The sequence below is a fragment of the Crotalus tigris genome, unplaced genomic scaffold (genome assembly GCF_016545835.1).
Source record: "Crotalus tigris isolate CLP2741 ecotype Arizona unplaced genomic scaffold, ASM1654583v1 scf7180000017771.5222438, whole genome shotgun sequence".
Lineage (NCBI taxonomy): Eukaryota > Metazoa > Chordata > Lepidosauria > Squamata > Viperidae > Crotalus > Crotalus tigris.
In genome coordinates this window covers 4,424,194-4,442,087 of record NW_024096622.1, presented here as the reverse complement: position 1 = coordinate 4,442,087, position 17,894 = coordinate 4,424,194, and the positions used below count along the sequence as shown (strand labels likewise).

The 17,894-nt window shown below is 37.8% G+C and overlaps 1 protein-coding gene across 7 annotated transcripts in view; it reads right to left on the bottom strand.

Annotated features, from left to right (window-relative positions):
• Window positions 1–253: 253 nt before the first annotated feature.
• The window catches only part of PSEN2 (presenilin 2), a 51,865-nt gene continuing 34,224 nt past the window's right edge, over window positions 254–17,894 (bottom strand). For 5 of the 7 annotated variants that reach the window (XM_039341736.1, XM_039341738.1, XM_039341739.1 and 2 more), the window contains 9 exons: window positions 17,074–17,303; window positions 16,136–16,277; window positions 14,356–14,423; window positions 13,180–13,400; window positions 11,550–11,648; window positions 10,952–11,029; window positions 8,272–8,406; window positions 5,787–5,905; window positions 254–4,327 (listed from right to left, as the gene is read on the bottom strand). In XM_039341736.1, the coding sequence (XP_039197670.1) occupies window positions 4,172–4,327; window positions 5,787–5,905; window positions 8,272–8,406; window positions 10,952–11,029; window positions 11,550–11,648; window positions 13,180–13,400; window positions 14,356–14,423; window positions 16,136–16,277; window positions 17,074–17,303 (1,248 nt within the window). In that variant the 3' untranslated portion in view covers window positions 254–4,171. The remainder of the gene's footprint in view (window positions 4,328–5,786; window positions 5,906–8,271; window positions 8,407–10,951; window positions 11,030–11,549; window positions 11,649–13,179; window positions 13,401–14,355; window positions 14,424–16,135; window positions 16,278–17,073; window positions 17,304–17,894) is intronic. The other 2 variants (XM_039341740.1, XM_039341741.1) reach the window with 2 other exon arrangements.

Below are 17,894 nucleotides of genomic sequence, written 5' to 3'. Positions count from 1 at the left end.
TATTTTTCTATGTCAAAATAGATATATAAATGGAACTTGCCAGTTCTGCATCTAGTTACTAAAAAAAGGGTATCTCAAATAAATAAGGAAAATGAATTGTAGTTGAATAGGGAAACTATTTTTTTTCTTGCTTCATTGTCTTCCTGGTAGAGTGGCGCAACTGGTACAATCTAAATCACCTTAAATAAATCCAATTTTCATGCCTGTTAGCTATTCCCACCAGTATACAAATCAGTATACAAATCAGTAGTGCTTAGTAGTCATACTATCACTTTATTGTATTTATTACATTTTCAATAATATTTTAAGAATAATTTCCTGTACATATACTGTATATTTGAACTGTCCCTGCACACATACTTTGTCCATCATGCATTCAAATTCTGACCTATATTAAAGTCATTCTAAAGGAAACAAATGAGACATGTACCGTATTTCATGGATTTTTGGAATAAAGATTTTAAAATGGTAGGGAAAATCCTGTTAAAACATTTTTAAAAGCATTGCTTAATGAATGTATCAGGAAGTGAGCATTATGTAAGCATCTATGTGTTCATATTCTATTTGATATATACTGGACTTTTGGTCACATTTTTTCTAGGCCAACAAAGTCTTGCAAAAAGGTCCCAAGTCTATTGAGAAACAGCTAATATGTATATTAAACTGGTGCAGCTTTATGAAGAAGCAACAAGAAAAGACCTAGATCATGGATGGGCAATGTTTGAGGATCCTAGGGCCAAGCCATTCCTTGTAAGCTGCACTTGCAGAAAATAAAAACACACATGCTTAAATATACCTGTGCCCTCAAATACTTCCACATACTGGTCAACTGTAAAATCTTTTCTCTCAGCAAAAAGATGACACATCTTAATTCTGCTTGCATTGGCAATAAGAACTTGCAGGGATTTTAAGTGCAATATTCATTTGATTGGCTTGTTACTTGGGATGCGAAACAGCCCTTGTATAAATATTGCTCTGCACCCTGGCCCTGGACAGAAGTATTTAGCTAGATATGCATTCTTCTGTACCAAATAATTCTGGTTAAGCTGCTGTAGGATTATAGAATTAAATGTGATATATGCTAATCTCTGTAGAAGATCAGGCCATGTGTAAAGCAAATCAGATATGGCTCAAGGAGCGCATTTCACATTTACCAACTGGTGCCCTTCAGATGTGCTTGGGTATAGTTCTTGTTAGCCCTAGTCAGTATCACTAATGGTAATGGAATTCTTCTGAATATGTGAAATATAAATTAAGACATAGAAGAGTAGGGTGTACTATTGGATTTTTCTATCTTGAACTGGCCCCAAATCTAATGTATTACCTATAAAATATTAGGAAATATATATTGAGGGTCAATTCATTATTCCTTCGCACTTAAATCAAGCAAGTTTTTTTTTTTTTCACAAAAAGTAACAACTAAAAGAAAAACAACTCAGGTTTCTAACCAGGCAAATATAAAGCACCAAAAAGCAAATCCTCCAATGATAGGTATCCCTAGAAAGAAGCTTGAATTAACAATTTCTTATTTAGACTAATTTTTATAATAAACCCAATTTGACCTTTCAATTTTATTATGAGCTGTAACAATCCCAAAATAATTCACTTTTATAATTAAAAAAGTATAATATTCCTAAAAACACTTCTAAAGTGACTTTCTCTTCCCAAATACAATTCACCGGAAAGCCAAAGCTAAGTTGTTTTTACTAAGAAAATCCCAAGTGGAAAGTGAAATTCTGACCTCTACTGCTTGGCATTTTCCCCAGGTTGAACAGATTAACCAATTATGCAGTTATTTTATCTAAAACAATAAAATATCTACATCTTCCTGAAGCAAGAAACCCAAGTCTAGCTGGTCAAGAATCTCCTTTTAAGGTTCCAGTTTGCCCAGCATTACCTCCATGTGTTACTACTAAGGTAAGAAATAATCTGATGTAGGTGGGTAAAATGCTTGTCTTCCCCTAAAATAAATACTTTATTTATGCAAAGAGATATCTAAATGCACTGACTTGTCAGAAAGAAGTCTGTAGGGTAGAAATGAAGGAACACGAATTGCAAAGAAAAGTAAGCATGCAATAAATTAACAGAGACAGTGTACTGATCCTCACAGTTCACATCATAAAAGCAATGTAACCTATCTATCTACATAAGAATGTATCAAATCTCTATAACTTTCAATATCACCGAAGCTCCTCTGGCTCTATTTTATATGAGACTGCATACCAAAATGGAATGGAATAAAACTTCCTGTGTCAAGCTGGCCAAATAAGGTGTAGCAGAACAATAATTCTGATGCAACAGAATATTAAAGAGATTTGGTGGGAGAAATGAAAGGAGTCAAAATGGAAATGAAAGTATTACTTTCGTAGCCATTACTATTTTCAGCAAGAACTCAATTTTGAGAACTATAACAAGTTAATCTTTCATTTCTTCCTTTTTTCTGGGGGTAATAAAATATTGATCTGGAGGGAAATTATCATTTTTAATTAAAAAGATGTTAGTAGTGTATGTACCACAATATATACTTTAGCCTACTTTGCATGTGGTCTTGTTCTATTTTGGAGAAGAGAAATTCAGTGAATTAGACCTTTACATATCATGCTTTATGCATAAAAGCCTCTTACTCTAGGCATAGAACTTTCTGAAGATCAGGAACCAGGGAAAGATAAACTGTCCGTATTTCCAGAAATTTAGTTTTATTAAAGGCATAAAAATTCATCCTTTGATGGAGTACAAGATAAGGCTCCACAGGATTCATGATTAAGGAATAAAACAGTCCGAACTTACTCCACTGATCAAGTCTCAACTCTTTATTGAATGGTTTCTTGTTTACATTAATGCTACTCAGTCTAGGAAGAGAAGGAAAGAGAACCTGCTTGCTGTTATTTATGGGGTCATTATGGGGTCATTCATGAATGTAATTAGAACAATGCTGTGAGTTCTCCTTTCCTTGGGTCATTTTTAATACGTGAGCAATGCCAAATAAATAACTGTGATTACAGAATGGGCAGATGAGAATGAGAGTGTGACATGGTTTCACACATTATACTCGTAATGTGATTTATTTGAATTTTGGCGTAGTATATTATGTGAACCCAGTTTAAGGTCCACATTAATCTTTGTGAGCTGCAGTACATTTGGAAGTTTGAGAACAGTTTACAGGTGTTCTCACAAATTGCTGCAATGGTGAACACAGGCAGTCATTTAACAGAAGGCAAACTGGCAAGATTGTGTCCCATTACTATAAAACCTACATGGTGGTACTTTGCATCATTTTACTTCTCATTTTGTTTTTATTTTACAGAAAATAAAATCAGGGCATGTAACATAAGGTTGCTAAGCATACTGAACCCATAAATATTAATCATGATTTGTGGCTTAATAACACAAATGCAGCCAATTATTCAGTAAATCATAGTTACACAAAATCTGGCTAAGAATGACATAGGAACCTAGCCAGAGATTCAGATACCTTCATTTAGTGTACCTAAAAGGTAAACTAATCTATAACAGCACTAAGTTTCCCAGTGGAACAAACAAACTATCATTAAAACAGCTATGCTGTTTACAATTTGCTTCTTGCTGATTTTACCATAGAAACCAGGAATGTCAAAAGTTCCATGATAGCCCATGGTTAGCTGTTATACTAGAGATTTGAACAGGCCACAACTCCCTATACTCTCTTCTCCTTTCAGACAATTCCTGTACTTCACTCAGAGTGCTTTTTCAATGTTAAAAAATACCCTGTATTGTTATTATTATTACTGTGTGATTATATAAAGTGGACTTTAAACTTCTCAATACCAATACTCTCTCAAGACGGATTCTTCATTTTACTTTAAGGTAATGCAATCAATCTACCTTCTACACAAAGTAAAAAATTAATATATTGATGAAGAATATGAAGAAGAAAGTCATCAATAATAATTCTATGCTCCAAATGATCTCTGCATATGTGCAAGTAGGTTCAGGCTGCATAGATCCTAATACCTGAAGCCTTAATAGTCTGAAGAGTCAGCTGTGAAGTTCCAGGGGAAATTAGCAAAACTGTGGGTTTTTTTAAGTGTATCCTTTAAAAAAGATATGGAATTAAGTATAAAATTCACAAGGTTTTATCCACTGAAAATTGGCCTGCTGCTCATGGAAGCTCTTAAACAGGATCCCATTATTCTTAAATATATAGCTGATGAGCTGCAAGGGTATCCATGAAAGGTTGCACAAGGTAATCTGTTGAGAAGTAGAAGATCAGGCCAAAAGTGATGGAAATGGGAAGAGCAGGTAGTGCCTTCTTAAAGACTGCAAGCAATAGAAGAGTTAAGCACAGACCCTAAGAGAAAAAAAAGGAACATGATCAGCAGGAATATACCTAGCAGGAACATTTTTCATACAGATAAATATTAAAAATATTAATATCCTGTGATACTTTCTGAGTGTTGCCCAGAAAGATACAACAAGAAATGAATTAAAAATTATTTCATCTGAAGATAGTGATTTGTATCTTTGCTATTACTCTGCTGGATTCCTGCAAGTTGGCCTACATGGCTAATTACCATGAAGATGATCCAAAGTCTACAGCTAGTACAAATTGTAGCTGCTGGATTGCTGATCCATAGAAATGGGTTTAACAAAACAAAACGGGTTTAATTCCTCCTCATGTTATAGGAGCTGCACTGGTGGCTGATCAACTTCTGGGCCTAATTCAAGATTCTGGCAGCATACAGATAGCAGTATAACTAACTAAACAATAGGATTTGTACATTAACATTTTACTTGCTTTGCTGCCTTTGAATATCTTGGAAGAGGAATTTCTGGTAGCAGTGCCTATTTGGCTGCTTTAGTTGAGTACTTGAGGAAATTGAAACAATTACACAATAATCATTAATTATTGTGTATTTTTATTGTCTACCTCTTTCAGATATATATTGCAATATAATATTTACTTGTTAACAGCAATACAGCCAGATTTACAACTGCAAAACTGTGGAAAACCTTTGCTTCAGCAGTATTCAGTTTTTCGCAGTATTTAAAACTGGGAGAAACAGCACTGGGTGAAAAATTCACACCAAAGAAAAAGTCCCTAAGAATCTTTAATATTTAATAGAAATACAGAATATGCATGCTGAATTTTTTCTAAGTTTGCTTAAAATTACAAATGAGTACATATTCCCGAACATTACATTCTTCTGTTCTTGCTTCTGTGTAATTTGTTTTTAATTTGGGGCATTTTTACTATCTGGTTAAGTACCAAATATTTAAATAAATATTTAAACCTGTGTTAAATGTGCATTTAAACAATTGCTGGCTGTGAAATTTGGGGAGTAGAGGTCCAGATATCTTGGAGTTGCTAAGGTTTTAAATAGTTAAAAAAATTAAAAAAGAAAATAATGTTTAGGTTATCATCACCTTTCTGATCTTAATACTAAAAGCTAAACAGAATGTCGTAACACCCTAAAGATGATATTCAAAAATCATTTGAGTAAGCCCCCCAATTAAGTCTGATCCCAACCATATTGGGACTCACTCTTCAGTCTCAGGTGTTCAAACGTTTATGACCCAATGCTAATAATCCATGCTCTTATCCTAGTTTTATTGTATGTCAAAGGACAAAGCAGAAAAATAGGTATTTAAATCATATCTGTCTTTTTTCCCATGTAAAAAAAATAATCCCAGAGCAGGTCACAATTGTGAGATAATTCTTATCCTCAGGTTTACACTCAAAAGGAAACACGGCAGAGAAAGAAACTGAAAGTACAATGGTATTGGCTTACTGTGTTAGTTTTACTTACTATGAGGATGGCTACAAAACAAGCCAATGTTGTATTCCAGTCCCCATTAGCAGTGGCAGCTGCTTTGCCAACAAGCACGCTATAGAAGATAAAGTCTCCTAGACCCAGCTTGACTCCTCCTGTTAGAAGTAAACATAATTCCATCAGATAGCTGCATCTGTCTTTCAATATACATTTTAAGTTATATTTTAAGCAGACATGACATTTATGAACATGAAAGGGTGCTCAGAAACTTTCCTTTGTACACCAAATCTTCTGCCTTTTAAAAATAAGACCTCTTTTATTTTTATAGGTGCTGATTACCTCTTATAAAGATCTACATGGCATAAGATCAGACTCTTTGTGAGACCACCTGTCCCCCATTGTTTCTGCCCACCTACCAAGAAAGGGCATGCTCTGTGTTCCCTCCATCAAACAATGCCATCTTCTTGGACCCTGTGCCACCACCCACCTTGTAGAAAAGCATCACTCCAAAGATCAGATAACCCCAATGTTTTCAGTCTTTCATAAGGCTTGGAAGACCTGACTGTTCCTCCAGGCTTTTGTCTAGGAACTTGGATAATATCTGTGGGATTTTTGGTGCTCTCTGAGCTTGGTGGTTTTCTTGCAGACATTTCATTATCGAGCCAGGTAACATCATCAGTGCTAAAAAGGAGTGGGGGAAACTGTGAGCCTCTAGATCAAGCTAAGTCCAAAAACATTATGGAATTCCTGGACGTCTGACATTCAGCCAAATCAGCCACCAACAAGCACAAAGAGATAAACAACATCTACATTGAAAAGAGGCAATCAAAAATCTAAAAAGGAAACCTCCTTGCCAGCAATCAACATCCAGATAAGCAAAGACTAACACCAAGATTAATACTAGACCAGGGGTAGGCAACCTTGGCTCTTTTATGACTCGTGGTCTTCAACTCCCAGAATTCCTATGTCAGCATGGCTGGTTCAGGAATTCTGGGAGTTGAAATCCACGAGTCATAAAAGATCCAAAGTTGCCTACCCCATAACTAGACCAACAATCAAGTAGTAAACAATTCCCTAATCAGACAAACAATCACACAGTAAACTAATCAAGGAATCACCAAGAACACTTCCATCAACACTGACAGGGCAAGCCACTTATAACATAAGAGCAAACTGGGCTCCCTTGTAGCACTGATGATGTTATCTAGTTGGGTAATGAAACAACTGCAAGAAAACAACCAAGCTCAAAGAGCACCAAAAGGAGTTTATACAGTTATAAATGAAGAAGAAGAAGAAGAAGAAGAAGAAGAAGAAGAAGAAGAAGAAGAAGAAGAAGAAGAAGAAGAAGAAGAAGAAGAAGAAGAAGAAGAAGAAGAAGAAGAAGAAGAAGAAGAAGTAGTAGTAGTAGTAGTAGTAGTAGTAGTAGTAGTAGTAGTAGTAGTATAGTAGTTGGAAGAGACCTTGGAGGTCACCTCGTCCAACCCCCTGCTCAGGCAGGAAATATATTATTAAAATAGTGCATTAAACTATTTTAATGTTTGCATGTTATCCAGAGTCATTGCTATGAGATGAGTGGCTGGATAAATCATTTAAATAAAATAAATAAATACATTTGCATTAATCTGTTTTGGTCCTAAGGCTCTCTCTGGAATGGTACAGGGTGCCTGAAATACTTGCCTCCTGAAAAATGGATGTTTTGTGACTTCCATACTCATCGTTGTGGCCAAGTGCATTCACTAGCACAGGCATGTCAAACTCATGTCATGTGATGTCGCGCAACATATCGGGACTTTTTCCCTGTTGCCGGCGATGAGGTGGGTGTGGTTTTGGCATGACACAACCAGCCCGTAGGCCAGCAGTTTGACATGCCTGCACTAGCAGATCTTAACATTTAAATGAGTCCTCATCCCAAAAAGACTACATACCCCATGTTACAAGGTAATGTTTTAGTTATTTCCTACATACAGTGTAGCATTTCTTTGTGGCTCCCACTTAAGAACACCAAAGCATATGAAATGGCCAACATTTTATTTCTGCCTTCAGGTAAAGAAGCACCCAATGTTCCTTGCATTTTGTAACTATAACCACAAGGTAAATTCAGGGCCAAAATGAATGAATAAACAGAACTAATCTCAAGCAGGTGTGCTGTAATCCAGGACTTCCCTAGGACTTTCCACAGATGGTACATGTCAAAAATGAAAAAGGATGGCAATATTCTTTCATGCTCAAAATCCTAGCTCCTTTTCTGATATCTTCATTTAAAGGCGCAACTGAAGAAAACTCCTATACAACAGCAAATGACTCTTCACTGTATAAATCAATTAAATACTTCTTTTTAGATAGCTGTTCCTATTTTAAAGCAGGGGTCCTCAACCATGGCAACTTTAAGACTTGTGGACTTCAACTCCCAGAATTCCAGCCAGCAAAGAATTCTGGGAGTTGAAGTCCACAAGTCTTAAAGTTGCCAAGGTTTTAAAGGATTAACAATAGTGAGTTTTTAATTTAAGTGACTACAGCTTACTTTCTTCCTCCTCCTGGCTTTCCTCAAAGTTGCAGGCAATTTGACCAAGTTGTTGGCCAGTTTGATCCATAGTTGAGTTTCTCATTTCTGGAACTTCACGCTCAGCATATGAAGACCTGTCACGGCTCTCTGCTTCTTCAGTCAATTTGAGGCATAACAATGAGAGAAACGTAAGCAAAAAACAAGAAAATCAATTTACATATATATTACATTTTAAGAAAAAACCTTGTTAGAATAGAAGTCCTCTCCGTTGTAACAGGACTGTGCAATAATATTGATTTAAACCAGTTGTCATGGAGAAGATAACTGATTTTTTCTGTGATGTGGTAGAGCTGGGGTGTAGAATTTACAGTTTTCCTAATGTTGTTTACAAGGTTCACAAATTCATATGACTAGTCACGCTGGATCTGAATCTTATAACCAAATAAACTACTCTCAAATAAAGCTTGGCAAAATCTTTTTTCTGTACATAAATTGTCAAAGAATTCAGAACATTCTTCCGTCAATAATTGAACTCTTTCAATGCAGAGATTTCTAATGCAGTTCCCGTATAATTCTCATGGAAGCTTCCCTTTATAATTAGCTTATCCGACCGGACACTTCTAAGAGCCTATATTAGGATTTATTTAGTGGCGATACGAGCGGCAAAATGTTCGCATATTTCCGCACTTATTGCATCTGCAGAATCTCGCCCCGCCGCCCTGTTTAGGGTGACCCGTTCCCTACTTAATGTTCGGGAAGCTGGGGAGCCCTTACAGGGTAGAGCGGAGGAATTTGTGCAATTCTTATCAGACAAAATCGCTCGGATTCGGACAGACCTAGACTCCGATTGGGCAGGGCCTTTTGAGATGACTGGGGCAGGTCTTAGCTCAGTTTTATGGGATGAATTTGAGTCTGTGACCTCTGAGGATGTTGACAGAGCGGTGGGAGCAATGAGCGCCTCCACTTGTTTATTGGACCTGTGTCCTTCCTGGTTGGTCTCGGCTGCCAAGAAGGTGACACGAAACTGGCTCCAGGTGTTGATCAAGCTTCGTTGAGGGAGGGGTCTTTTCCACAATCCCTGAAGGAGGCGGTTGTGAGGCCCCTGCTCAAGAAACCTACCCTGGACCCGGCTGATTTAAATAACTTCCGTCCAGTCTCCAATCTCCCCTTTGTGGGGGAGGTTGTAGAGAGTGGTGGCGCTCCAGCTCCGACGGTCTCTGGATGAAATGGATTATCTAGACCCTTTTCAATCTGACTTCAGGCCCGGCTTCAGCACAGAAACCGCTTTGGTCGCGCTGATGGATGATCTCTGGCGGGCCCAAGACAGAGTTTATTCCTCTGTCTTGGTGCTACTTGACCTCTCAGTGGCTTTCGATACCATCGATCATGGTATCCTTTTGCGACGACTCGAAGGGGTGGGAGTGGGAGGCACCGTTTTACGGTGGTTCTCCTACCTCTCTGGCCGGTCGCAATCGGTATTGGTGGGAGGGCAGAGGTCAACCCCGAGGCCCCTTGAATGCGGCGTGCCACAGGGGTCGGTCCTCTCTCCCCTCCTATTTAACATTTATATGAAGCCGCTGGGTGAGATCATCAGACAGCATGGGGTGAGGTTTCATCAGTATGCTGATGATACCCAGTTATATATCTCCTCCCCGAGCTCTCTCAGTGAAGCGGCTGATGTGATGGGCTGTTGCCTCGAAGCCGTGAGGGTCTGGATGGGGGTTAACAGACTCAGGCTCAATCCTGACAAGACCGAGTGGCTTTGGATGTTGCCTCCCAAGGATCATGTCAACTGTCCAGTGTTGACTCTTGCGGGAGAAAATATACCCCCTTCGGAGCGGGTTTGCAACTTGGGTGTCCTCCTTGATCCACAGCTGAATTTGGAACATCAATTGACGGCTGTGGCTGGGAGGACCTTTGCACAAGTTCGCCTGTTGCACCAGTTATGACCCTACCTGGACCGGGAGGTTCTCCTTATAGTCACTCACGCCCTTGTCACCTCACATTTGGACTACTGCAACCTGCTCTACATGGGGCTACCCCTGAAAAGTATTCGGAGACTACAGTTGGTCCAAAATGCAGCCACGCGAGTGATAGTGGGTGCTCCTTGATACACCCACGTTACACCTATCCTCCGTGAGCTGCACTGGTTGCCTATTGGTCTCCGGGTCCAATTCAAGGTGTTGGTTATTACCTTTAAAGCCCTATATGGCTCAGGGCCAGGCTATTTGCGAGACCGCCTACTATCTCATAGTTCCCTACGTCCCGTTAGATCCCACAGGCTGGGCCTTCTTCAGTCCCCGTCGGCCAAGCAGTGCCATTTGACGGGGCCGCGGAGGGCCTTCTCTGTGATGGCGCCCATGCTTTGGAATCAGCTCCCCCCGGAGATTAGGACCACTCCCACCCTGTTGGTCTTCCGTAAGCTACTTAAGATCTGGCTTTTCTGGCAGGCCTGGGGTTTATAAAACCTTACCCCTGGATGATTGTTTTTGTATTGTTGTTTTGTTATGTTTTATGTGTTTTTTATTGTTAGCCGCCCAGAGTCCTTTGGGAGTGGGGCGGCTTGTAAATTTTAAAAATAAAATAAATAATAAAGCTTGCAATAAGAAATCCAGTGAATATAATACATTGCAGATTTCCTCTCAATTTTATTTAACAACAAAAGAATGACCCTTGTTATATCAAGTGCATCAATTACCTGGATTCCCTATCTCCTGAGAAGTCCTTCTCTGTGCACTGTCTGGCTTTGCCATTCCAATTGTCCACATCATAGCAGCTTAAGGAAAGAACAAACAACATATGAACCTATGAAACAAAACTAATGGATTGTTCAAAGTTACAATGTACAGTATAATCAGAAGCCCACCCTACATTTCTCAGTTGTGATATATTAAGAAAATGTGTCAATGCTACAGATACTTGCATTTGTCTATCAGTACACAATGTTCTGCGTACCTTGGCATATAGTCATGCTGCCCACATGACCACAAAAGCATTTTCAGACAATGTTAGTTCCCTTAGCTAGGAAGCATATATACATATATATGATATATATAAGAAATCTGGAACCTGGGCATCGTGCCCATACTTGCAAACCTAACTTTGCAAGGTTAGAAACTTTCCTTTTTAAAAGAATGCTGAGATAATCAGGAAGTTGAATTTTATATCTATTGCCACGATTTGGGAATATCCAACAATACCTCTGAACAGGATAGAATTTCTATTTTCCTTCTTTTTCACTCCGAAATAATATTTTCAGTTAATAAGGCATCACTAGTTGCCTGTATTCTACTCACAGGAATAAATAAGTGCAGGAAATATTGGCTCATTTCTCTCTTGTGCTGTTTCCACCAACATTCGGAGGGGTCCCTTTGGACATAAAACTGCTATCAAGTCTGTGGACAGAAAAATGTCCATTTAATCCCAAGTAGCATTCCGAACATCTAATTTTCCTGCTGCTACATGGCAGGGAATTCTTTCAAACTTTTCTCTAAAGGTATTTATAGCTTTACTAATAATAACAATAAAATAGAATACAATACACAAAGAAAACATTCTGAATCTTGGAGAGCTTTCTTTTTGAAATAAGAGAGAAGATAAACACAATTTCAGAACCTCAAACAAGGGAAAGAGAAATTCACGGAATAAAACTCCCATATAATATAAGGAATCCAGACAAATAAAACCACCAAACTTTATATGGCACACAGAATCTAATGCTTCTGGACAAATGCAGTCCAACTTTACAATTAGGCAAAGCAAGGTAATGGACTTATGAATAAATTTTGATATCACTGAAAAGATAGCAAACAATCTCTTGCTTCATTTACATCCCACTGCAAATTCTTCTCAGTCTCTTAATTACCCCTCCTTTGCAATGAAAATATTGTGAAGAAATGCAGCCAATATAATAATTCAGAGAGCAAAAGAGACAATTGGAATGCAACTAAGAATTGGAGAAACATTTAACTGGAAACATATTCTTAGACTTGTAGTTTTGAGAAGCATTTGTGTATATAGGTAGTCCTCAACTTACGATCACAATCGAGCTCAACATTTCTGTTGTTAAGTGAGGCATTTGCTAAGTGAGTTTTGCCCCATTTTACGACCTTTCTTGCCACAGTTGTTAAGTGAATCACAGCAGTTGATAATCGGGCTTCCCCACTGACTTTGTGAAAGTGGATCTCATGACCTTGAGATACAGTAATGGTTATAAGTATGAACCAGTTGCCAAGCATTTGAATTTTGATCATGGGATCCTACAAAGGTTATAACTGTGAAAAATGGTCATAAGTCACTTTTTCCAGTGCTGTTGTAACTGAACAGTCACTAAATTAACTGTTATAAGCTGAGGAGTATATATAGTACTTCAAAAATTGGTCACAGTCTCTTAATATGTATTTTAGATCAATTACTGGATTAAAACAATTCCTTTAAAGCGTTGCTGTGATTGTTGTTTCAATGCATGTGACTTCGGGCTACATTCCAATGTCATAATGAACAATGATTATAATAAATCAGTTCCCACAATTTGCTCTCCTTGTATCTGCATGGGGCTACGCAGAACAGTTAGCATATTTCTGCTTCCATTTTTTGACAATCTATGGCTTGTCAGGTTTGGAAAGTATTAATGGCTATTATCAGAGTGGAAGGTTTGGATCCCTTGCTTGCAATCAGATTAGAGTAATATGCAAACCCAGCCTGGAGAAAATCACAATAAATCAAGGTTTATTGCAATATTTGAATGCAACTTTCTGAATACAGGTGGCAAAGCTGAAATAATCTCTCTGGAGTGAAATGCAAAGGTTTAATATTTATCATTATTTATTATTTCTAGGACACGGTATTAACTTGGTTTAATCTCCTCACAAAGGACATGTTCAGTTTCAGAGGAGGATCACCATACAAATTCTGTTGTAGACATACCATAAACAGAGATGCCTCCCAGGATGACCCAAGCTGACCACTCTGGCAGGTACTTAATGAAAACTAGAGCCATCAAGGCGCTGATCATAATGAGATAGGCTTGCTGAAGTTTCAAAGGCCCCTTCCAGTGGATGCAAATCATCCCAACAGCTCCAAAATTCCAGATAACAAAGAACAGGGTAGGGTAATCCATAGCCACATTGTAAGTCTTGAGCACTTCACTGTCAAAAAAAAAAAAAAAAAGTAGTTCACTGCCGTGATGTAGTAACTGTGAAATTAACAGCATAAGGTGATGCTGCACTATTTCAGAGAGAGGAAGATCAGGGAAGTTGCAGGTGTATGACCAAAATCATGTGATGTATAACTGAGCTCAAGGGATCAAATTAGGATCCAAATACCTGATCCCGTGTCACATTATGTGTCCATCTAGCCAAGCAGACACTAGTCTAATCACAGTTCTTTGGGGATCAGCATATTTTCCCCAATAAATTATTATGTGATTTCAAAGAGGAGAGAACAAACCATGTTAGAGATATTCTACAACTACTTAACCAATAAGCCATCATCCCCTCTACAGGTCCCTTGGGATTGGCTGGGAAAACTGATATTTTAATTCGGAATACAAAATACATATGGACCAACTAGATTAGGAAGGGGATATTACACATCGCCCAATAAATGCCTAACTCAACCTAATTTTAAAAGTAACAAAAAGAAGTAAGAGCCATCTAGTCTTGTTTATCATAAATGTACTTCAAATGCTACCTGAGATTTTGCTAGTGCAGCCAACCTAGGTTCCACACAATTATACAAATGCCGTCTAATGATCTGGCATAGCTAGTAAGCAGTGACTGCTTTCTCAGACTATAAGAAATAGGAGAATGAAAGCAAAGCTCCAACAGGCAGACTATTCCCCTTCTTTAACTACATAAAGATCCTCATTATTTAAGAATGAACATTCTTCTTTAAGGAACTTGCTTTTTTCTTCTTCCCTGTTCATGCTATTCTCTTTTTGTGTCATGTTGTTTCATCTTTTTTCGCTGATCATATAAGTTTTTTTGTTATTCTTCAAAAATCCAAAACTAAATGCAAATCATTTAGCAATCCCTACACTAACCTGTGTCTATCCTTGTTTAAAGAATACTAAGTGGTTTAGAATTCACAGTTCTCACTTACCCAAGGTAGATGTAAGTGAAGAGAAACAAAAGCATCAGCGATGAGAGAATCAGCCACCCATGAATGAACTGCAAAAGATGACAATATGCTATTTAGGTGTCTTTCTTGCACATTCCAAAGATAACTGCATTGACCTGATTTTGCTATAGACCTGATTTTGCTACATTGACCTGATTTTGCTATGATTTCACTTCATAGCTAACAGAAGCCTTCCCAGCACATGAGAGCATACCTGGAAAGAGAGGGAAAGGCTGCCTTAGGAAGACAAAGAAGAATGAAGAAGACCTCCAACTCTAAATGAAAGTCAAAAAATTCATAGGAACTTAGAAAAAAAAAGTTTTTATTGTAAAATGCCGCAATTTTTCAGAGAAAAATTACTTCCGAGAGATCAGGTACTTCTATGCAACTCTGACAAGAGTAAAAAGCTTGATTTCATCCTTCATTTATTTTGCCACTTAATCATCTTTAAACTTTCCCTGAGGCTTGTCAAATAGTCCCCTGTCCCAAATGTCCAGTACATTTTCCTTCTCTACTCCTGCCCCTCTCTAAAACTTCTGTTTTTCGAATATTCTCTGATCACGACATCAGGCTCTTATTTAATTAGCCTTCTACTTCCCTTTTAAAATCTCATTATATAAATAGACTATATAGCCATTCAAAAGCCTACAAGAAACACGAGGATACTAAGTTTTGAATTTATCACCAGCAGTAGTTTATAAGTATTCCCTAAACATTAGGCTAGCCTTCCCTAACATTGTGCCCTCCAGATGTGCTGGTCTGCTATACTCATAACTCTCTCAATCAGTTGGCTGTCTTGCTGATACAGGCAAAGGTAAAGGTTTTCCCTGTCCAGTCATTTCCAACTCCAGGTGGAGATTGCTCATTTCTGTTTCCTAGTTGAGGGAGCCAGTGTTGTCCTAAGATGCTTCCGTGATCATGTGGCCAGCTTGACTACATGTCAAGTTTCTTGAAACGCTGTTACCTTCCCAATAAAGTGTACCTATTTATCTACTTGCATTCGCATGCTTTCAAACTGCTAGGTTGGCAGGTGCTGGGGCAAGAATAGGAGCTCACCCCATCATGCAGTACTTGTGTCTTGAACTGCCAACCTTCCAGTTGACAAGCCCAGCATCTTAACCGCTAGGTCACTGCGCCCCCTATGTATTGATGATAAATGGTGGGAAATATAATTTCAACATATTCCGGCAGCAGGCTGGAGATGTTTTTATTGTGTTAAAAACTTCCCCTCTAGAATTCATTTTTTGATTGAATGCATTATCAGCAATGCAGATCTGTTTAAGAATGCAATTTCATGACTCAACACTTTTCAACCTATTTTGGAATGAACGATGCCTTATTTTGCCTGTAGAATCACTCTTAAAACAACACATTGAACATATAGAAGAGAGGAACCCCTTACAAATTTTAATGTGTCAAGATAAACCTATAGAAATATCTTACTTGTTTACCAACAGTTTGAATAATTTAAAATATCAAAAAATAATACTGAGGTTCTTCTAAATCCTGCAAAATTCTTTAAGATATTATTTTTCTGCAGTCAACATTTTTAAAAAGATGTGACAATATCACTTCTGAATGTTTCCAATCCATCAAAAACATGCAGATTAATTGTCTAAAACAATGTGGCAAATGCATACCGTAAGAATCACTGAGGATCATGCCTAAAGAATGCCTATCCCATGGAGTGAAAGTATCTGATAGAATTAAATAAAAGGCTTTTATAATTTGAGACCTTTCACTAACATATTCAAAGCCTTGCCTTATAGCAACGATATTTGTACAGCAAAACCAAAAAGATGGTCATCACTAGAATAACACTGATCATGATGATGGTATTCAACACAGAGCTCAAGAGACGCTGGCCCACATAGGGGGTATCTTCACTGAAGGGGGTATAAATCCTGAAAGAAAAGGCAAAATATCTTAACAGAAGAAGCTCATTGACTATCAAGACAAAACCCAATCACTCCAAAATATATGTATTACAGAATGCTTTAGCTCAAATACAGAGGCAATAGAAATAAAAGACATTTATAAAACAAGCAATGTAGCTTTTGAATTTACCATATCTTTAGTTACAGTATCATCCCCCAATCAAGGTATGCTGGATTTCCACTCATTACTTTCCATCCAGTATGGCCAGAACAACAACACATCTGAATGATTCCAGGTTGGAAAAAATTGAGCAACTTGTTATGCACAAAAGATTGTGGAAATATCATTGAAGTACAGGAATTTTCAACTTGTGAAATCCAGTGCTGTTTGTATTTGTATATATATGATTTCATGTGGCCTTACAACAATACGGAATGCATTAAAAAAATTTAAGAGCCTTTTAAAACTTGACTCCTGGATCTCTTCATGCTTTATCACAAATTTACAATTTCCACTTAGGAATAATGGGAGTTTGCAATCCCTGGAAGAAACTAAATAATAGGAAATAATCTTAATGTAAATAATGCATTCATTGTCTATGGAGATTCTCATAGCTGTCTCAAAAGTGCTTTTTCAAGATGTTTTTCTTTGGCGACGTTTCACTTCTCATCCAAGAAGCTTCTTTTTCTCAGAACTGAAGAAGCTTCATGGATAAGAAGCAAAACGTCTTCAAAGAAAAACAAAGAAAGTCCAGTTGCCTCTTGAAAAAGCACTTTTGGTACAATGCATTCATTGTTTTAAAGTCTGTGAAGAATCACTTACAGTTGCCCATTCTTCTCAGTGTAGAAACGGACTGATTTAATGGTTGCAACAACTACAACCATGCACAATGTTACAGGCACAAACAGCATGATCACATGCTTTGCTCCATATTTTAAGGTCAACTCTTCCTCCTCATTATCCAGCACAATATGTCCTTTTGCTGCTCTTTCTGGGTCAGGCCCGTTTTCCTCTGTTTTATTAGAACTGCCAGTGCTGCCAGTACGTCTATTCTGCAATAACAATAAACAGAAAGAGTTAGCAACTGTTGTGCAGATCTACCTTCCTAGAGAGTTCTTCCTGAACTGCTTAATGCCTTCAAAACCTCTTGCCAAAAGTGGTCATTTCAGACATCTAAAAACTGAGGAGACAAAAATATTGTAGGAAACTTGAGTAATAAAAGAGTCCAAAGTCCAGAAAGTTGCCATTTCCAGAGGCTAAGGAACATGCCCAGCAACCATAATGCCTCAGTTGACACAATGTGACAGAATAATGCACAAAATAATCCAGTTCAATATTACCTTTCAATATTCTTTCCTTCCTTGGCTGAGAAAAAATGTTGGCTCAAGGCCACCATGCTGGCTTTGTGCCTAAGGCAGGACTGGAACTCATGGTCTCTTAACCAGATCAACTGGCTATAAACTTTATAGATTCTATGTAGTAACTATACCTCTATAGATTCTATATAATTACTATAGACTCTTGTTTTTAAAATTTAGGAGAGAAGTTGGCATATTTTAGCAAGTTAGTAAGGATAATCATGTAACTGTGAGGACCCATATTGTATTTTCAGAAATTGATTATAGGGATAAAGGATGGGGAAA